The sequence below is a fragment of the Varanus komodoensis genome, unplaced genomic scaffold, assembly GCF_004798865.1.
Source record: "Varanus komodoensis strain SLA01 unplaced genomic scaffold, ASM479886v1 scaffold27, whole genome shotgun sequence".
In the NCBI taxonomy this organism is placed as follows: Eukaryota; Metazoa; Chordata; class Lepidosauria; order Squamata; family Varanidae; genus Varanus; species Varanus komodoensis.
The window spans coordinates 4,244,095-4,266,298 of NW_025335701.1; the positions used below are offsets into that span (position 1 = coordinate 4,244,095).

Sequence of the window (22,204 nt, forward strand, 5' to 3'; positions counted from 1 at the left end):
GGCTATGCAGGAGTTGTGGTAAGTGTTCTTCTCACACACTGCGAAATCTGCCTGCCCCCAGTCCAGCCCATAAAAAGAGAAGACACTCTTTTGCTTCAAAGCTCGGGCCCCCAATTCAGGCAAAACATTTTGAATTTTGAAAATTTGGTCCAGCACTATTGCTAAGAGAAACTCAGAAAGGGCCCTAGGAAAACCAACCCAAGTATTGTATCTGGCAATACTGTATAGATAAAGCAGTACATAGATAAATTCAAATCCTATAAAACAAAACCCTATTTCTTTCAAAGTGGATTATCTCCTCTGCAATTCACCATCCCTTTCTAAGCAAATTATAGACAAAACTTAGCAGCACAAGCTTCAAATTATGCAGAGCTACAAAGTAGTCTGTACCTGACAACAGTTTACAGTGTGAAGGCCAACCCGGCACGCCTGTGAGAAATGTCTCCGGAAAAGACCTAGACAAAGCCAATAAGAGCCTTTACGTAACTGCAGATACCTTCCCATTGCCAGACCTGCATGGACAAGCCGTCATCAAACGAAGCATTAACATAACAGCCAAAGCACAGTATAAAAATGTGCCTATCACCATCACCATCATGGTCTTTTCATTAGCTTGTAGGGAGAAAGACTCACGAGAAATAGCTTACTTGTGTCCAGATTCATGAGCAATAGTAAATGCCAAACCGAGGCCAGTGTCTTCATTGATGGTACAACTACGGTATTTACTGCACATTCCACTGATTGGAGCAAAACCTGTCAGGAAAAATGGGTAATGATGAATTGATGGAAGAAAGGAATGACATTGTGTGTATATCTTTATTCTGCTGCATTAATTCAAAGAGATTCAGCACATATTTTGTGTGAAGACGATTCAGGGCACATTTAGTTTTGTCATGTAGAAGGAATACACAAGACAAACTCGTGTACACATGGCAAGGCTGGGCCCAACCCAAGAAAAATGCATTCTGTCTGCAGCAGCTGGCCCACAAAACTAACACAGGCTCATTTTCTCTGCTGACTCAACATCAGCTCAGTCAGCTGGGAAAGCTATTTTAAATGGGGGCGCCAACTCTATTATGAAGGTCAGCCAGAAAGAAGAAGGCTGCTGTTGGCCAGAGATATTTTCAAGATCTATAACAACATGACTGAATGGAAGATTCCCCAAGCAAGAGCGGCCAGCCAAAGTGAGGGCCCCAGAAGACCTCTCCTTTTGGCTCAGTCTTGCTGGGACCAAAATCCTGACTGGGTAACATTGAAGGGAACTGTGAGGCTGACACCTGACTGCTACCTTCTAATTCAATTTCTCCCCTTGGGCCGCCTTAGGGGGATAATTGACCATGACAGTAAGCATGCTGATGAATGGAGGCCCTGTCTAAAAGGAGCTACTCCTATGTAGTGCGGTAACTGGATGGCTTAGGCAAAATTCTGACCCTTCATAGCATGGTCACAGTAGACCTCATCTTCCCAGATATTCCTCTCATGCTGCCCTCATTGCTTCAGTGATTTTTTAAAAAGAGGTCCTATTTCAGAAACAGAACATTCATAGCAATCTAGTTCTCAGTGCTACAAAATGAGGCATAACTTTGCAGCTGGATTAGGTCCTTCACAAGCTGAGGCATATTCTGATCACAGCTGTGATATGCTGTATTACTTCCTAGCAAAGGGCAGCATATCCAGCAACTTCCAAAAGAGAGAGAGAGAGAGAGAGAGAGAGAGAGAGAGAGAGAGAGAGAGAGAGAGAGAGAGAGAATATAAATTTAGGCTGTAACCTTATCAATGGCATTCTCTGCACTTGTTTGCCTCCAAACATGGAGGCTTCTGAGCATCTGGTAGGAAAAGTGGTAGAGGTGATCTCTGCCCGGCCACCCTTCCCGCTCTGCAATTCAGCTAGATGGCTGGTGTCCAGCTACAGTGCTCTGGCAGTTGGAGCACTGTCAGGAGTTGGCCACAGTCTTCTCCATTCCCCTCCCACCCCAGTGTGGCTCTCCTGACCTCAGAGGAGCAGCCAGTGTAGCACTTTCTGCACTGGCTGCGAGGCAGGGGAGGAAGGCAGAGCATGGATCCCCAGCTCCAAGGCTGGGGCTCTGGGAATCCATGGACTCCTAGTCACTTTCCAGGGGCCATAGGATCACCCTTTTATTCATGTACTGCATCTGAACACAAACATGTGCACTAAAATGTAAATCTAAGCAAGAATACGTGCATTTTAAAAGTTCTTATAAAATGGCTTGTTTATACATACTGCCAAGCAGATTCAACAAATTCATGGAGAACAGAGCTATTAATGGCTCCTGGTCATGATTCACCCAGTATCTGAGGCAGGACCTCTGTGTGTCAGTTGCAGAGTAATATGCGCAGGGAGAAGCTACAGCTTTGTGCGCCAGTCATGGGCCTCCACAGGTCTTATTTGCTACTGTGCAAGCAGAATGCTGGGCTAACCAGGTCTCTGATCTGATCCAGCATAGTTCTTATTATAGTCAGTGATTTTCTTTCTCTCCAAGCCAATGTGCATGCCTGGACTCTACCTGCTAGCAATCATAATAAATACAAAATCAAGCAACCAGGTACATTGTAATGCTCCATAATACACTATTTAGGCTGATAAATCCCGATGGATTACACTGTTTACATTGCTGCATTGCCATCGCCTCCCCATGCAGTATTTCCTTTGCCTTACCCAAAGTGTCACATGGTTCATTCTTCCAGGAGCAGATATCAAAGCCAGTCAGCAAGATGGCATGGTCGTGCCTCTTCCCGTTCTTTCCGACCAGAGCAGATTGCCACTGACAGAAACTGTTTAATGACTGGTCTGCATGATGGTTGATCACAAGTCCACCCTATAGACAATGCACAGACAGGCACAGAAATTCTACCACCAGTATTTTAAAATGGAGCAAACCTTGGAAAGCAGCACGAAGCACTTGGGGACCAAACAGAGTACTTTGCTCATCTCTTTAGAGCAATGGGCTCTAGTGCATCTGCACTGGATGCAAGTAAGTCTGGATTTCTATGGCTCCAACCTGCAGATTGTTCAGTAAACTGGTTTTTTCTAAGTTATGCAGATTGCACAGTCCTGCAAACCAGTTTTTCCACATTGTTTTGGTTTAAGTTACATATGGGTACCCTAATGTACACTAAGTAGGGATGTATGGATTTCAAGGATATACAGATTAGAGCTAATAGGTATGAGTGCTCATCTGAATTAATAAGAGTAGAGTGAAATTTTGTTAAAAGAAAAAATGATCCCATCATGGGCAAAACAACAGAGTGAAAGCTGACTGCCAATCTACAAACACAGGCAAAATGGATTTCACAAAATCCAAGCATCCTCGATGGAGAGCCATTCCTTTGATTTGTTTCATTCTTGCAGACCCAAGTATCTTAACTGATAGGCACTGCATGCTAAACAATTATTGGAAGTTTTTCAAATTAAAACTCAATTGCTGTTTTTGCCATCTATGGCCACTCCCTCATAAAAGTTTGTGTGTTTGACTGATTATTTGACTTCTCTATTGCCCAATAGCCGAAGCTGCCTGGGTGCTTCACACCAAATGCATACATAAGGGATTCTCAAGCATACTGCTAGAGACATGTGCATTTTTAGGTATTAGCACTGTTGAAGATGTAGGGCAAGCCGGGGGAGAGGAGATTTTCCAGCTTTACTGGTAACTGTGAGAGGCAGTGGTGGAGACAGTGGGAAGCTCAGTTAACACCACAAAAGGCCACCTGGTTAGCTGACTTCACTGACATTAGCAGTTGCACAGGGCTGACAGACGTGCTCACTGCCTTCATCCCAGCATCCCTGTTTCTTCTGAGAAGGACAGGTCATCCCCTCCCAGCTCCTTTGCTCCTCAGGGGCAGCTGCTGACCTCCATTAGCAAACGGCTTCATCAGCCACCCCAGTCAAGTGATCTAGGATGATTCAAGCAGTTCATGCATCTTTTGTGAAATCGTATGTTCAAAGCAGGACTTTGAGTCTGTCTTTAATGGGCTCAAGTCCACCACAGAACTTCTCCAGGACAAAAATTGCTGAAACCAAGGAGCTGCATGAACAAACATGGATTCAAGTTTGCATTTGTGCTCCCATTCCAGGAAGAATTCTCAGAAAGTGCTTCCAAGAAGATATCTGTTTGGAGAACTATTGCGCATCATCACATTATGACCTTATAGTTCATCTTAGTGTACATTTTTTCAAAGTTGCATATTCTGTGAATGCAAGCTCAGGAACTTTGAGAGAACATGCATGCCCACTGGCATTTGAGTTTACATGTGTGCCCTGCAAATGTGAGGGAGAGGCTGGCAAAGTGATACAGAAATGTCATATAGCTCCAGCTAGAAGATCATAACCTGCAGCAATGAGATGACCAAAGTTTAAAAGGAGACTTCACATAGCAACATGACTGTACCGTTATGCAACCTCCTTCTGAACCCTGGTCGCCTCATCTCTGCAGGTACTGTTAATCCTCCATGACTCCACAGCCTCCGTCTGTGCTGCACAGACATGCTAAGCCCCCATGCACTTTAGATAAGATAGCAGGTCTTGCAGCACCGGATCCCCTACCCTCCCAGCCCAAGTGTGAGTAAAATCACAGTACTCAAAAGGTTAAAATATATAGTTTACGATGACATGAGAATCTTTTCTCTGGGATGGGGGGGTTATATTATCTGTCTCCGAATTCAGTGCAAAATATATTTGGACACATAAAGACGGCACAGCACTTACAGGTTCCTGCTCCAAAAGAAGAAGGCTCACAACTATGATATTGATGTCACTTCCAATTGTACCATCCTTGAAAAGACTGGATACCTTTGTGAAGGTTAATGTAGACAAGGGAGTAAAGAAAAGAACAGGTTGTAAGCATATCCAATAATAAAAACATAATCTGCTACTGCTGCAGCTCCACTCGATGTTGCATTCATTTCAAAGGTGCAATCCATCAAGTTTTCCTATGGAGCACTCCACTGAAATGGATGGAAGTACAAGTCTTACACCCACTCCCAGGGCTGAGCATTGCCCTCTCCTTCTCCCACACAGCTTCAAGGAGAAGCTGCTTCTTCTTCCTTTTTTTCTTCTTCCTTTGCTTGAGTTTGTACCTCAACAGGGAATTCTTCTCTAACACTATTTAGGTTTCATTTCAACAGGGCAGCTTCATATAACTTGGTCTGAAGTGGACTTATTTTGAAAGAAACCATAGTTCATGTTAAACCACGATCAGTAGTTCAGATGCGACAACTAGCCAAGTTTGAAGGAAATTAGAAATAAAAGTTTCCCAAATTATTCTCCTAACAGTTGGTGGAGAACAGGTACAGGAGTACAAAAGAGTCACTTAGTACAGCATCCAAAAACACACAGCTATTACACATCAGTCGTTCTCAAGTATGCAAATGTTGTGGCTATCACAGAAGCATCAGGGTTAACTACAGTATAAGCCGAGCACTACTGGAGTGCTAGCATTTGACCTAAGCCCCATACAAGCCCAAGATGGATGTGTTTCCTTGTTTGTTTATGGATATGACCCACTTTTGCACTTTCACAAATGTTCAAGGAACTGATGATAAAAATTAAAGATACACAATGAATAGAACCCAACAGTCACAGCTCTGTGCAGCATCTACTACTGAAAATATAAAATAAATTATACAAATGTGCTGTCGTTGTTGTTGTTAGTCACGAAGTCGTGTCCGACCCATCGTGACCCCATGGACAACATTCCTCCAGGCCTTCCTGTCCTCCACCATCCCCCAGAGTCCACTTCTAATGCAACACCAATAGTGCATTACAGCTTGTTTATATTCACAGAGCAAAATTTGTGTTCGCAGTGGTGTCAGACTGGATATTGTCCAATATTAAACAGACAAAACTTCAAATATTCGCAGTCAGAAAGCCAAATGCTACAAAGCAACTTGTTATAGCAGATAGAGTTCAAAGTGCTGTCTATAAACACCAACCTCCCTGACTGCTACTGTTTCCTTGGTAAAGAAGACATATTTTTCTGGCACCTAAAAGATGCTATGTTAGAAAAAAGCCCTGAACCATGGGAAACCCACTGAATTTCCAGAATAAGATGCAACAGCAGCAGGGCTTCGGAAGACAAGTTTACTAAACAGGCACAACCACAGAGAAGGCAGTCCTTCATAGAGACAGGTCCCAGGCCTAGAGGGTCTCGAAGACCACTTTGAACTGTGCCTGGAAGACAACTGGGGACCCAATTCCCTTTAGATCTCACGCTGCCTTCCCCCCTTCCCTTAGCTTCAGGTTCAGCTGCCTTCTTGTTAAGGATGGGTGACTGAACCCATTCCCAGAGAAGCAGGCATTCCAACTTCTGAGCAGCACTCTGGCCAGCAAAAGCGAGGAGAGAGGTCAGGAGGGGAAACAGGGAGCAAGTTCATAACCTCATTTCCTTCCTCACACTGGAGCAAGTCTTAATCACTTGAACAAGGCCTTGGGACTGATTGCATTGTGCTGCTTAATTTAGAATGACACAGCTTCTTGCAAGTACAAAAGCTACACACAAACCAGGCCAAGCACTGCTGAGAAAAGGAAATGGTTTATGAAAGAAAAACATGTCCTTGTACATAAATTTCATTCTATGTTCACTGTGCAAGACCATCAGGCAGCTTTTTAACAGGCCTCTGCCAAGGATTCTCTCATTTCCATCTTTACTTTGGAAGCTGCACATTCGGCAAAGCCAAACAAATTACTGGGGAAAAAGATATTCCCATTGTTGAAGTTTCAATCTGTTTCCAGCACTGTTCAGTACCCTCTTTCTTGGTTCCATCATGTTTCCTTTTCCCTCACTCTGTGCAGCCTCACTTGCCCACTCCACTATTGCATTTATGTATGAATGTGTATTTGTTATATTTTTAATTTAAAAGCTTTGTTCCCACTTTTTTAGCAACAACAAAAAGTGCCTGCCAAAGTGGCTTTCAGCTAAAAATGCAATGGACCCCACCGAATAGCCAGGAGAGAATTCTGCCTGTGAACACATTAGCCAAAACCCACCGAATGTCTGGGCAGCTCCACCAAGGGGACAGCCATCGGCAGACCATGGCCTGTCAGATGAGGCAGGGCTCCCACTGCGCTTCTCCTACTGGCCCCTCAACAGATTCTTGGAGGACATTTTCAGCGACGGTTGGATTCTGGGAGGCTTCCCCCTCCCACCAATGCCATCATCCTTTCAGCACCAGGTTTAGCTTTCCCTCTACTCCTGGGCAGGGGTGGCACACAATGATCATGTCAGTGTTTGAGCAGGTTCTGATATTTCCATGCTTATATATCTCGAAAGCAAGATTTCATGGCATGGGCTGTATTCTTCAGACATAAAGTATACACGTGAGATTGCAAAATGTAAGCTAAAGACAATTTCTGGGAAACTCATCTCAAAATGCACATTATGCGCTAGGGAAATGTGTACGTACAGTCTAGATGCCGCTGAACTTCACTGCCTCACTACAGTTAATGACAAATAACGTTAGCAGATGTGGAGCCTTACCCATCAGCCACACAAGGCTGTCTTACCATGTTCATCACTGTTAAGATATATGTGGTCACATTCTCCTTGCTGTGCTTCTCAAGCATTTTTTTGTCTGCCACAACCAGGGTTTCCACGTTCAGACTTCCACCCTTCTGACTTTTAATGGGGGATCTCCTGGACCTTGCAGAGCTCCCATACTCATCAGATAGGATGAGCAGATCTTCTGCGGGTGGCTTAGGTGCGTCTAGAGGAAACAGAGCAGAGATTTGGAAAAAGTTCGGGAGTTATTTTCTCTTCTTTTTTAATGAGCAGTCTGATTCTGCCCTAAAGTACTGAGGGACTAGAAGTTCGAATGAAAGTGCAATATTCTAAAGGATCCCGAATGCTGATTAAAATGGGCTGCTAAATGTAGAGTGCTCTTAAAGGCATTATTAAAGCTTGATTCACCTTCCTTCATGAAAAAATGAAAGAAAATATTCTTAATATACATTCTGTAGACAGAAAATATTCTGTAGACAGCATAATACTAAAAGAATTTTACATTCTTGGAGGAAAAACACTGCTATCTTCTGCTAAATACCTTTCTATCCACCTGTGGCACCAGCCCACCCACACATGTCCCCCACACAGACTTTTCTTTCTACCCCCTGCAATATCTGGGGACCCATTCAAGTGACTTCTCTGAGTGTGTGGCCTGACTTAATTGGACACCCATTTTCTGATGTGCAGCACTCCCAAAAGCACAAATGGAACAGTGTTCAGACTGTCAGGATGGCAAATAAAATACTGGGTTCTGTTCGGAAGAAAGATGCAGAATGATGCTTGGGCTAAGCAAAAAAAGATTTCCGTGGTTCATACAGATTGACTCCAACATTCCACAAACCAGTTGTCAATTCCTCCATCAGACAATGGGTTCCAAATTAGTGCTAAAAACCGCACACACTGTTGAAACTAAAAATCTCAATAACTCCCATTTTGCCAGTGATATATTTCCATGTCACACACACTAATTTCCTTGCCTCACCTACATCTCTGCATACAGGTTTACAAAAGGTTGCAAAACCTATTTAAGAGAATCCAAACACATGACATTTTAGGTGAATACCTGTTTCAACTGTCCCTCTAAAAATGTGAAGTGTGAATGTGATAAACATTCAAAGACACTCATTCAAAGCAATAGGTTGCTGCAGCTCCCACACCTCTGCATAATATGTCAAGAGTAGGACTTATGTACACACCAGAGAAAACAATGCCTTTTCTACATCATCTTGCCCCTTCAACTCTACTATTCTAAAGCCTATGATTCTACAAACTTATTTGCTCTCTCCAGACAATGTATATTCTGTGCAGATACTTCATGGAGACTATTCCTGTTTATTATGTAAGGATAGGTGGATAGCAACTTTTGTTGCTGAGTTAAGGAAAGTGTGCATATTATGCTACTTTGTTGTGTAAGTGGGAGCATGGTCTGTTTACTGTTTTCTTTCCCACCCTCCATCTGTCCTTTCAGCTTGGCTCTGTTTCTTGAGACATCAAATGCTACCTGCTCCAAAAGAACAGTAACTCTGCTCTCTCTTTATGATAACATCTTGCAGCAGATAGTTCAACTTTTGGTTCCTTCAGATGCTGAGATGTGAGCATCTTTCTTCCTGGGTCTGGCATCTTACGGAAGGAAATCAGTCTTGATTAGAAATGAAGACAGAATACAAATGAAGAAGTGCAGCAATGCATTTGCAGCTTATATAAATGGACTTCAACTTCTGTTCCAATTTATTCCACAGAGTCCCATAAAATTAGCTTCCAATGGGATTTCACAAAGCCAGATGTTGAAGTGAAATATTCTGATGTCTTCTACTTTGCTCACAGCCCTGAAGTGCATGCAAATCAAATAGCATTTATTCCATGGAAATGTTATAGAATTACAGCCAGCCATCCAAAACTTCTTGCCTTCTGTGGCATTAGGTAGATATGAAATATTTTCCAGAGTCTTAACCCTTTGGTCTGTTGAAGGAAGAATAATGAGGCACCTTATAGAATTAAATCAGTGCCTACTTCTTCCCAGAACATACACAACTAATTTTTGAATAAAAAGAATAGGAAACTGCCTTCTGCAGAGTCAGACTTTTAATCTGCTTAGTTCAATACACTGACTGATAGTGGTTCTCTAACTATCAGTTGGATGGTCGTCTCTTCCACCTTTACCTGCATATACTGGAGACTAAACTTGGGATCCTTTGTTTGCAAAGCATGTGCTCGACTGCTGAATTGCAGTCCCACATCAAGGAAATGTTGGATTTGTTTGTTTGTTTGTTTGTTTGTTTTTATAGTTCCACTTCCATGCTGCCAATTACTTAAAAAGTCCCTAGGTAAATTTGCATGTATAGAGTAATGCATCTGATTTCAGTGGTGGATCAGTTGACAATGTACTAATCTTTAAAATCACTGGAACTTAAATGTGCTTAGGATTTGCTCTACTGGACACAAGGTCTTCTATAGGGGGAAAATTCCAGGTCCTTCCTAGATATCTGTAGTCTCAAATCATGGCCAGCAGATGCTTGTGCCTTTTGAATTCAAAGCTCTTCTATCTATGGTGAGCTATATGATCAGCCAATCCAGGTGCATCAGTTCCTGCTGATCTATTTCGACCAAGTCAAAGATTCTCACTGTGATCCTTTTGCTGGACTACATTATTTCAGAGTGGAAACTGCTTAGGGATTTGCCAAATATGTAGTGATATATGAATGGTAAATAAATAAAAACTGCATGACTAAATGCCCACACACATATAAAACTTCAGCACATCACAGTGGGCAGCTACTGTTTAATGGAGCTTTGTCTGGCTAAATTAGCTCAAGAGCCCATTCATGAAACCCATGATTGGGCAAGATTAGAAAGGTGGGGGGAAGGGTCTTGTGGGTTTTATCAGGACCTGTAACCTTCCATCCCAAATTTCAGCACTGATCTTTGGCTTGGCCTCCTTGGAACATGCATTTCACCAGATGGTGCAAATTTCACCACCTACACTCTCCCACATGTGAAAGGAAATACAGGAAATGCTGTCTCAAGCACCATGGAGCACCCACAAAGTCACTTTTGGCATGCTTGCAAATTGGGTTCGGCTCTTTGAGGAGACTGGGGCTGCTATGGATGCCATTTTTGTGCAATTAAAAAAATATTTTTTCAGGTGTAGGAAACTGCCGTTTGAACAGAGGGTCTTCTTCACACACAGGGTCCCCTCTTGTAGTCTGAAGCATCATAGCCTAGGTGTTGCTCACCTCAAATGACTGATTTAGGAGCCTTTTCTAAAAGCTTATTTTGCATGTATGATAACTTTCTTTTTCTGACAGCCCAGATTGTGGATGTGGTATACCGAGAAGTTTGACTGCTGAGCCAAAATCCCAGTTTCCTGTGCATTGTACCACTGTAAATACATGTAAAATGTTTGCACTCTCTCCATATCGTAGGTCGCAGTGCTCCAACGGCTTAACATTATCTCAACATTGTCAGCCAGCCTTGAAATCTAGAAGGCACCATCTTGGGAAGGCTGCTCTAAAGACCTATGTGAGGTCTTCCTTCCCAATCATCCCACCAAGCTGAAAATGAGGGTCAAGATGAGTTAAGAAAGGCCCTGTAAGAGGCCTTCTGTGCATGGGTCCAGTATTCAAAATGATGCAGGAGCATGCCAGATGGAAAACACTGCTGTACCACTATGAAATGTACCATGTATATTTTAATTTCTCCATCCACCTTTTCCTCTGAAAAACATGGGGCATGTCTCTAAGGAAATACTGAATCCAAGTATGGTACAGCCCAGTTAATTTGTTATCTCCCTTCAATAAAGGGAACAGACAGGACTGTATGCACAGTACTCACACATGCAGAATGGGATTTTTCCAGCAACATAATATCCAAAAATAAGGCTTGAATATATTGCAAATTCACTGGAGAAGATCCTAATGCCGGGACGATTGAAGACAAAAGGAGAAGGGTATGGCAGAGGTTGAGATGGCTAGATGGGGTCACTGGGGTGATGGGTGTGGGCTTGGGTGGACTCTGGGGGATGGTGGAGGACAGGAGAGCCTGGAGGAATGTTGTCCATGGGGTCGCGATGAGTTGGGCATGACTTGGCAACTAAATTATATATGTATGCATGGAATTTAAATGCATTGAACAAGAGTCTTCTCTGACAGATCAATGCCTTCTGCTGATGGAGCGCCCCTTTCCATCAAAGGGCACCTCTCCCATTGCTGAAAGGGAAGCTCTGGATTCAAGCCAATGTGTTTAGGCTTGAGACACCATCCTACAACTGGGGCTCAGACCCTGAGAATCCCAGTGCATAGCTGGCTCATACTATTACGAAGGTAAGCAGCAGAGGCAAGTATTGCCAATTCACATGGGCACTTCTGTGCCTTTGGCTTGGCTCAACTCTGTTTCAGTGCATCAACAAGTATCTGTGGTTCTTGATATTCAGCAACAAGATCTGTGACCTGGAATGCACAGGGGTGGACCAAAAGGCTACAACCACTCACAGAGTTGCTCTGCCTGTTTTGAGTGATGCTGTCCTCACATTACAGCCACCACATTACATGGCCCATGGTGTTCACAGGCTTCCTGTCCTGTGAGAGAGGCTTTTGGGATCACACAGTGGACAAAGGTGAGGAGAAGGGAGGGGAAAGAGCTGTGCTTGGAGTAACCTTCTGCACCACAACCTTTAGATTGAACCCTTTGCTTGTTGAAGTCAAACCAGCAAAAACACAGCACACATTTCAGTGTGCTTAAAAATATGTTTTGCTAGGAATGTGTATTGTGCATGTGTCACAAAATATATAGCTTTACAGCATGCAGCAGATAGCTTTCCCAAGCCACCTGATTTCTGGGTTAGTCTGGTATTTGCTTTTGCTTTGAAAGAAGGAAAAGTTATTAAAAAGTGGCTGGGGGCACCAAATTACTAAACCGTGACTTGTTAAACATGAACTGCTTGCCCGGACTGTTCTGTAATGTATATACCGTGGGATGAGTAGCTTTATAAACTACTGATTAATGCAGAATTTCTAGAAACTCCAAGATGAGTGCAATTATTAAAGAATATTGGAAGCACCAAATGTTAGTTCTATGCCGTAATGTTAAATATTTTATTCTCATTTTAAAATATCTATTTGAAGATCAATCTTTTGCCTGCAACTAGAGCAAGGTCACCTTTCAGAACGAATCAGCCAAATAATAATCATTTTAAAACATTTAGCTGCACTTGCACTGAGGAACTCTAAGCATCCAGGTAGAAAAAAAACCCATGGCAACCTTTCACAGTTCCTTTTAGTAGTAAGCCAGCTCTCCTGAGCACATTCAACAAGCATTTGAGTTTGATATTCATAAAGGCCACCAGCAAGCAACTTAGCTACCCTAAAGGAAGCGCTGAAGTCCTGTTCCAATAGTCATTTGAAATAAACGTGTGATTGGCGTCATCCTGTTGATGCAGCCTTTACTGTGAGACACTGAGGGACCCATGAGCCCAGTGCCGGTGAGCATCCTCATGACTGATGCCTTCCGTTTATCAAGAGCTATGGCTTGTGTAGGAGGCTTTGATATCCAGAGGTTGGGGCAGGGCGAACCTGACCATGGATCTATTTCTGTTTCAATGAATACATAAACAGAGCTACAGGTATCAGAATTTTGTGAGATTTTTCTTAGAGCCAATGCATAGGAAGCAGCAATCATGTGAAGGTTACCATTTTGCATAGTGATTGCTATATAATGAACATGACGGCTTAATGTGCAGAGGAAGATTTTCTCCACACACTGCAAACCTCCTCCAGAAAAAGTTTCTGACAGCTCACAGAAAAACCTGCTGTAGATGGTAAGTGTCTACATTTTCAGTTTTTCCACCCAAAATAGTCATATTGCGAATATGTTGCAAATTGACCTTAGGAAAGCTGAGGCTATAGCAGCATTGCTTTCTGCTCACAAAACGTGAGCATGCCCCATGTGAAGGACCAAATGCAAGCATGTGTCTACCAAAGATATTTGTGATTTGTTTTAATTGAATCATAGAATCATACAACTGGAAGGGGCCCAGAGGGTCATCGGATCCAACCGTCTGCTCAGTGCTGGTCTCAAGTCTCCCATCCACATTCTAACCAGGCCTAACCCTGCTTAGTTTCCAAGCTTAGGCAGAATCAGGCACTGCAGGCTGTTGAAAACATGCTCATGATTGTCTCCTTCCCAGTTTCCTTATTTGTAGAAATTTCTTTAACAGCCTCACTTTAGTTTATGAAGAAAACTGTGCAAATTTGGAGAGATTTATTCAAATTTTCTGCTCCATTGCTATTTGATTTACACAGGTTTCTCATTTCCAGAAAGGGTGTAATTAATTGGATGTGAGAAAAGCAACAAGGTGATGTTCATAGAAGCCTTGCAATCACAAACATCACTCATTTACTCACCCCTAATTAAAAAAACTTCTGAATTTTGGCTGGGAGAACATGCATTTAGCACAATTGAAAATGCAAGCGTATGAAAATGGTGAATGTCACTGCAGCTCCCCCCACAATCTGGTTTCACATGTAGAGGCTCTACAGATGGGGCTGAGATAGAAACGAATAATTGAACTGGACCTCAGCTCCCTTATCACTAAAATGGGAAAGCAAAGGGCATGCAATGGCTCTAGAGAGTGTCTAGAGATCCACAGGAATTTTTGGAGTCCCAGCTCTGGCGTTAAAAAAAACAGCTGACTTGTAGAGCTGCCGCTCTGCATTTGGAGTGCCCTCCTCTCCCCTCATGTCCAGTGCAGAAAGAGCCAGGCAGACTGCTTCTCCGAGGCTGCAAAAGGGAAGGGGTATTGGAGACAGGGCTTAGGGGGCTTTCCGGAGGGCAAGGATTGGTCCTACATAGATACGACATAACCTGGTGGTGTCTCAGCCTTCCCCCACTCCCGCCCTGGCTGCTGTGCCACAGTTTGATAGCTACCGTCAGCCCTGCAGGACAACCTTCCCCTCTGCTCTCCTCCTGCCTCACATAGGGTGCCCATAATCTCCAAGTTCAGAGGGTTCCCAGCATCCCCATAGGATTGCACCCTGACCGTAGTGAAGCAGAATGAGATGATGCTCCCACCCAAAGTTCGGGAATGCTCTCGAGCCCATCCGTCTCTCCACATGAGCAGAGTCTTCCCTGCTTGCTCTGGGCTCCACAGTCTCTTTGCACGAGTGGCAGAAACAAAGAGCTATTGCTCCCTTTCAAGCGGACAGAAAAGTCCCTCTTCATATAGTTCTCCATGTACTTGTTCAATACCTGCGTGGATCTGCAGCACTACCAGACTGGGACTCACAGAAACAAATCCTGATCATTTAAAAATGCTCTTGCTATTTGGGCAATTTGTAACATGCAGCCACCATCACAGCCATGACTGCAAACCGGCTCAAAACTAAGCACCTAATAATCTAAGAACTACTATGTCAAAAAGAGAGAGAAAGTTTCCTTACATACATTTCTTGCGACGTCCACAAAAATGCTGCTTTTGAAACCTTCCGTGATGGTAACCATTAGCTTGAGCGTGATACTTGTGGGCAGTGTGAGCTCTGTGATGGCCAGGGGGAAAGTGATGGGGATTGGAATGTACTTTGTACCGGTGAACCTTCTCTTCGGCTGTCCGTTTGTACAATACGTGAGGGTGGTGTCCAGCAGGTGGCATGTAGTGGTGTTCCTGTGCTAGGTGTTGAGGTAATGGAGATATAAGGAAGTCATTCTCCTGTGTCCTTATCAAACCTGACTAAAAAGATAAATATAAAGAAAAATGAAGGTTATACATATGTTCACTAGGCAAATATTTCTCAAATGCAGCCTGCAAGAGATGGTACTGCAGGCCACCACGGTATCCCTTTGATCGTTTCCTTGTGTGGGATTTGACTGTACTATGGCCCACGGCTAGGTAGCAGCACCCTTGGGCCATCAAAGGGTCCCGTCAGTGCAGATGCTTGGCCTACCCTCCAGTTCCCTTGGCCATCCCGCCCCGCCCCGCCCCACCTCAGCACCAGCTTTAAATAAGAGGGACCCCTTGGCAAAGTGTTCCAGTGGGCCCCTCTCTGCTCATCCCCTTGGCCACATGCTTGCTCTTCTAGCAATGGGCTATTCTGGATGAGCCTGGAAGCTGCCTGCCATTTTAAATTCCCCACAAGGCCTGAGTGTGTCCATCACTGTGTGCCTGAGTGTGTCCACTCTGGAGGCATCACAGAAAATTAAAGTGGCAGTCAGCCTCCCCAGACTCAGTCACTGTTGCCAGGCAAGTGCGTGGGTGGGTGGGGGACCAAGCTGGCACCTAGCGGCATGAAATGTAAATGGGGGCACGCCAGAGAGACTTTGCCAGGACCCTCCAGCCTGGAGCTGAACCCATTCCATGGCTTCAGCTTCTAAGTCTACAGCTAATGCCAGTTTAAGAGATACCACGTTCTGTTGCCAGGTTCTCAAATGGCTTCCTCTGCAACACTTTTGCAGCTGAAAGCTTGATGAATACACCTGGGCATTGCTGAGAAGACATGAAGAAGAGCAGCAGCTGTGTCTCCTGTCTCACCAGGATCATCATCAAAACTAAATCTGATAAGCTGGTAACTGCAGGATGTTAACACTGAAGGACATCCAGATCAGAAGGTTCAAATACAGATGTGGATGTGTCATAGCTTAAGAGAATCCCAGACATAATTTAGTACACATGGCACTTTAACTGGCAGCTAAATTTAGATACGATCAAAAATCAATGAATAATCATAGATATTCCACAGAGGCAGGGCAGCCTGAAATAACTCAGTACATGCCAATATACATAAACAGAGAATTACTGATAAAGTATCTATTTAAGCATACTTAACCTTTCATTGAAATGAAGGGCATTTGACTATACTATTAAGCATGATGATTGCAATGAAACATGTGTACTGCTTATTTTCCTTGAGTCTGCATTTTTGAGGTATATACACACACTACTAGGCATTTCCTTGGATCTCATGGAAGCTCCCAGGGAGATGCATGTTCCCAGAATGAGCCTAGGCCTTTTTTGTATTCCTTGAAACTTTGCAAAAAAGACATACTGCATGTATTCAGAACAGCTTTGCTGGATAAATACCCTTTTTCAACCATAATTAACAGAGGGATGTATGGGCCAGTCAACTCATAACATTGTTCTTGCTCCTATGGAATTCAGTGCTGGCTCCTAGAGACATCAGGGCTGATGGCCTAAGAACCAGAGGTGTGTGCACTCTTCGGCTTCCTTCTGACACACGCAGAGAATTTCCTTCTGGTCTGATCAACAGCCCCCTGTGTAAGGTGGGAAAGACCCATAACTGGTCCTACACACATGGTGCTCGGCTCTACCAGGGAGAATCAGCTTCAGTGTGTGTGCAAAAGGTTTCTCATGCATCCTACCATTTTATACAGAACAGTCTTAAATCTGGAAAGCTTCAGGCTCCTGCTGGAAAGGCCTGCCAGTCTGTGGCTAAAAGTACACTGAGAAATGTCAATAGCAGGAGCCTGAAGCTGCCCACCAACATTCAGCATCTGCACAGCTGACTGAGCAGGCACTTGGGGTACCTGGTCACAGTCCTCTTATTTCTATTGAAATATTCGCCATCACTTCTAAATCTGCATCTGTGCCTATAAATTCGCACAAATTGCAAATCCTTGCCCTCTGCTATCCTTCTTTGGTGATGGCTTGCTTTTTTTTTTTTTTTTCTTTTCCTTTTATGATGGTCAAGAGATCACCTTACTTGTATGAGAGGGTGAGAAAGGGGAGACGGGGCAAAGCTTGCACTTGTCTTATTCTTGGGACATCCAGACCAAAAGGTTTAGCTGCCTTGAAAATAAATCCACAAAATACATTAGTCCACCTTCTTGTGTGTACCTATTTGTAGAGATTTATGGGACCCCCGTTCCCTCAGTTTGCACATACCCATGTGCAAATATTTGCTCCTGTAATGCAGAGGTGGGCAACTCATCGCCCTCCAGGCGATCTGGCCTACAGGTCTCTTAAGGCAAGCCAGCCCAGCCACTGATGAGCCCCAATGGGAGCTGCAGCCTTCCAGGTCTTTTGGCCAGCAAATTTTCCACGCTGAGGCCTAATAGGATCTCACACAGTAATCCTGAATGGTGTAGGGGGTGGAGTGGTAGATCTCCAAATTCTCTCCAATAGCAGAAGGGGATCTCTGACTCCTGGAAGGCAGTTCAGGGACGTTAAGGTTGCTCTGCTAACCCTCTTCAGCATGAAGGTATCTAGACAGCTTCTGATCCAAATCACAAGGTCAGAAACATTTGCACAGTTGTAAAGATTCTCTCTGTCTTTCTCTCTCTTGTACATACCCTCTCATCACCAGCCATAGCAATTAAAGGCGAATATTCTTGCTTTTACAGCATCCTTATTTCTGGACAATTTTTGTTTCAAGGGCTGACAAGCTTTATTGAGGTCACCACTCCTGTGAACCTTGTTAACCACTTGTCAGCTTCTGTTTATGCTCACCTGGTTCATCAAAACCAGATGTACCAAGAGCTTTGAGTATTCAACTGCTGTCTGCTCAGTGGAAGGGTACCACATTGTTAACCATATTGTGAACTTCCCTCTCCTGGAAAAAGCCTTTAAAATCTATTGAATGAATGGATGTGATTCTCTTAAATGGTGAGTTAGACATTCAGCAAACGCCAAGTGCGTTCTTTTCCATACCAGCTCAAAGGAAGCCCAATGTGTTAATTTCAATTCCCAGTACACTGTATATTGGATTCTACAGGATTTAGCTGAATAATGCATATGGGATTATGTCTAAAACTTGTAGCAGAGATTGATGTGCTATACCTTTCTCTCCCCACCACCATCCCCCAACCATACACTGCCATGTTGTGAGCTGAGAGTTGCTTTGGAGAATCACAGTACCATATATCGGGGATGGTGGAGTTGATGTGCCCACAGAAGATCCATTCACACCATGCATCTCCTGTTAAAGGGGTGCCAGATCTAGGAGCACTCCCCTCCCTCCCTCCCTCACCCTTGGCTATACGCACCCCCACACTGAATGGGCAAAGCTGGCTTTCTGCCCGTGGAGACACTTTGGCAGGGACCCAGCTGCACTGCACACAGGCATCCCCAGCCGAAGAAAACCCACCTGCAGCAAAGCACAGGAGGCAGGGAGGCAGGGAGGGAGGTGCTCATCCACCTGTTGTCCCAGCCAGGGTGGCTCCGCCTGTACTGCATCCTTCCACGTCAGGATAGCGAGCACCATGCTCAGGGAATTACCGCTGTTCTCTTCGAGCAGTGATCAGAGGCAGCAGCGGGCATTTCCCCTAACCCCCCACAGGCCCCTCCAATGGGGAGGGTGAGCACCAAGCAGGGAGAATGCCATGGACCATGAAGGGGCAGGGCTGGGGTGAAGAGGCGCCCTGTCAAGGCACTGAGGGCGGGGTGGGCCAGCCTAATGGCTCCAATTTAGCCCAGAGCCCAAAGCCCCCCACTCCATCTCTGGCCTACATCCAGGCACCCAGAATTAGTGAAGATAAAGCAGTCAAAATCCAAGCAGTCCAGAGAAGAGCTTCATCCTGTGGGAAAATGCAAGGCTGTGGTACCCCACTCTGTGCCTGAAAATGGAGGTTGTTGAGCACAACCTACAGGGCCCCATCCAGAGTACATCTGCAAATGCTGCTTGAGAATGGTTCACTCGGAGTAGCCCTTCTCCACTAGGTGCAGACATCATCTGGCCTTCAGCCACACCTGCACCTTTGGGGCTGGGATTCTGGGAGGTGCACAGCCCGAGGGGAAAGAGGCTGGTGCCCCCGCAAGGGCCCGGGAGCACCTCGTCTGCCTCAAAGTCCTTTGGCAGGTGGTGCTCCTGCACAGTGACTGGCTCAAGAGGCTGCTGGCCATCCTCTGAACAGAATCCCTCCAGGGGGCACAAGTTCAGGCAAATCAGCAACATTCAAGCTGTCTGAATCTTCCAAAGCCTTTTATGTGAAAAGCCATGTATATTTTAGTGTAAAATTTCCCAAGTGTACACTTTAACTGGGCACATCTCTGAAGTGTGCACATTCTTCTTCCATTGCTTAAAGCACATTTGTGTGCATTTTTCAACTTTTCATGCACATTTTTCAAATTTATGCACGCCGTCAAATGTGCTTTGGCTGTAAATTGCAGTGCAAGCTCAGACAATGGCCTGATTCAGCAAGAGGCTGTTTAATGTATTACAACTGTGGGTAGTTGGTTTCACACCCTACTTAGGTCTTCTCTGAACACTCCAGACAAAAGTTTCAGTTCACACTGGACAAGATGGTTTCTTAGGTGCATCCAGAAGGGGTCCTTTGCAAAAGACCTCTCGAAATTCTCTGCCCTACTGAGTTTCTCCAACTTCTTCCCATGAGAAAGTTTCCAACAGTTTCAGAGACCTGAAAGTTTCTTTCTTTCTTCCCTGCACCCCACCAGGCTTGTACATTTGTTTATTTCCACTGCCGGTATCAGGGGCAACAGCAACACACATGCTGGCAGCCTGGCCCCCATTTTTATAATTCATGTTCAATCATATGCCCAATATTCTGTGTATGTCCAAACTGATTCATATTTAATCATATGTCCAATATTGGAAGATACTAGTTTCATCTTAAGATAGTCGGGATAAACCTTTGAGTTCTTTCAAGCACCCCAGGAATTTGAAAGATATGCCAGTTAACCGTGATGGTGTGCAGTCTGGGTGTGTGAGAGAGGGCAGGGCAAGCAAATGGCTTTGGGTCATTCTTCTCTGAGCATTAGCACCCATGTGGGCTCGGTGTGTGCTACAAGCACACATGAAAGGCTGAACGGTTTTTGTTAATCACCAAAAACATGAAGAGAGTATATTTTACAGAAGGAAGAAAAGGAAAAATAATAAAAAGTTCCAAGTGCCAATGGAAAAAAAAGGTTGCCCTTTATGTTTTGGAAACATCCTTCTTCAGGAGCTAAAAATCCCTGAAGGGTATTATTTCCACAACACATGGGGAAACAATAACACCTTTTTTCAGTGGCATTTGGGACTTTTTATTATTTCGTTCCTCTTTGTTGCTTTTTTTTGACATTTGTGCCTCTCCTCATCTGATCCTGGGAGTGTATTTAAAACTATTTCACAACCTGCAATCAAATGAGTGTTTGTTATGCTCTTGAGAGACCATGGAAGAAAATGTATGGGGGCAGGGGAACCTCTCAGGCCCTTAAAGAAAGACTGGGTGAGCAAAATTCCTTGTTTCCTTATTCCTTACTAACATTTAAGACTGAAGGTGGTGTCTTGGAAGAGAAGCAAGAGCACTCTGGGTTTTGATTTTTCAAGATGAACCAAAATATTTGCATCTGTGTTGTTAAATGAACATATCTTGCAGCTACTGAGGATAGAACCAGAAACATTTAGCAGTCCTGCCAGCCTTGCAGTTCGAAAGCATGCAAATGCAAGTAGATATAAAGGTACCACTTTGGTGGGCCGGTAACAGCGTTCCGTGCACTTTGGTGTTTAGTCATGCTGGCCACATGACCACAGAGACTGTCTGCGGACAAACGCTGGCTCCCTCGGCTAGGAAACGGAGATGAGCACCGCCCCCTAGAGTCAGGCATGACTGGACGTAACGTCAAGGGGAAACCTTTACTTTACCTTTATATTTGAAAATACTCTGTCACTAGTCTACATACCTATCTTTCATACATACAGTAGTTCAAACAAATGTGTAGCAACAATGAGTTTTTATTTGGCACAGGTAAAGGAGCTTGTTTTAGTGAGTGGTTGAGTTTAATTTATTTGCCATATACATTTTAAGCAATTTACTTTTTAAATTGCCCATAGGATACTTTTCTAGAGAACATTAGCTTGTACTGAGAGCTTATATTGTATCTACAAATGCATATGGTTGATAAGTCCATGGCTCTTCTTAATATCTTACATTTACCAGTAAAAGTCAACTCGCCATGTGTGGAAAACCCTAACCCATCCCAAACCTGGAGCAGCCCTGGCTAAGAAGGGCTATCCTGCAAGTGCCCTGAAGTAGATTTCAAATCTCCCTCCCCCCTTCCCTCCCTCCCCTTCCCCTTCCCTTCCCTTCCCTTTTCTTCCAATGAAAATAGAGAGGATCCTATTTGCCAAGATTTTGCTCCTCCTCCTCCTCCTCCTCCTCCTCCAAACTAAGCCTACTTCTATTCGCTCTCTCTCCTCCTTCCTCTGTGTATGGGTGTATGTGCAGCACAAGACTGCCTTGTCCATGAAAGAATAAGTAGAGCTCATCTCTGGCAAGGGCTTAATTCACTTGCTCAACGAACTAGTAATCTTCAAACTGGCAAGTCACACTGGGGCATGGAGAAGTATATCCCTGCAGGAGACAGGACTGATATTTTAATCCTTACTATTTATGTCATCAGTTATTAAGAAATGACACCATTCATGTGCATTTCTGAGTAAGAGAGGGAAGGGAAACTAATAATCATGTGGTATCCTGGACCAGTAACACGGCATCTGTTAACTGATTTTTCTCTGGCCTATTGAGAGAGAGAGAGAGAGAGAGAGAATCTGTTTTTTATTTGGGCATTTTAAAGGTTTCCAACATCTGAAATTATTCCTAGGAGATTCATTTTATCAATGATTCAAACCATATGGAACAGAATTGTCTGTGTTTCTCTGTTAAGGACCTGCCCATGATGTGCACTGCATTGTAGTCTGAATTGGAATCGCACCATTTCAACCCTAACCCTAATCCCAAACTAC

General features: G+C 44.1%; 1 protein-coding gene across 1 annotated transcript in view; it reads right to left on the reverse strand.

Annotated features, from left to right (window-relative positions):
• The window catches only part of ADAMTS18 (ADAM metallopeptidase with thrombospondin type 1 motif 18), a 118,439-nt gene that overhangs the window by 65,629 nt on the left and 30,606 nt on the right, over window positions 1–22,204 (reverse strand). The window contains exons 4-8 of the mRNA XM_044433901.1: window positions 14,955–15,237; window positions 7,520–7,719; window positions 4,724–4,807; window positions 2,678–2,837; window positions 648–753 (exon numbers count right to left, since the gene is read on the reverse strand). Coding sequence (XP_044289836.1) covers window positions 648–753; window positions 2,678–2,837; window positions 4,724–4,807; window positions 7,520–7,719; window positions 14,955–15,237 — 833 coding nt within the window. The remainder of the gene's footprint in view (window positions 1–647; window positions 754–2,677; window positions 2,838–4,723; window positions 4,808–7,519; window positions 7,720–14,954; window positions 15,238–22,204) is intronic.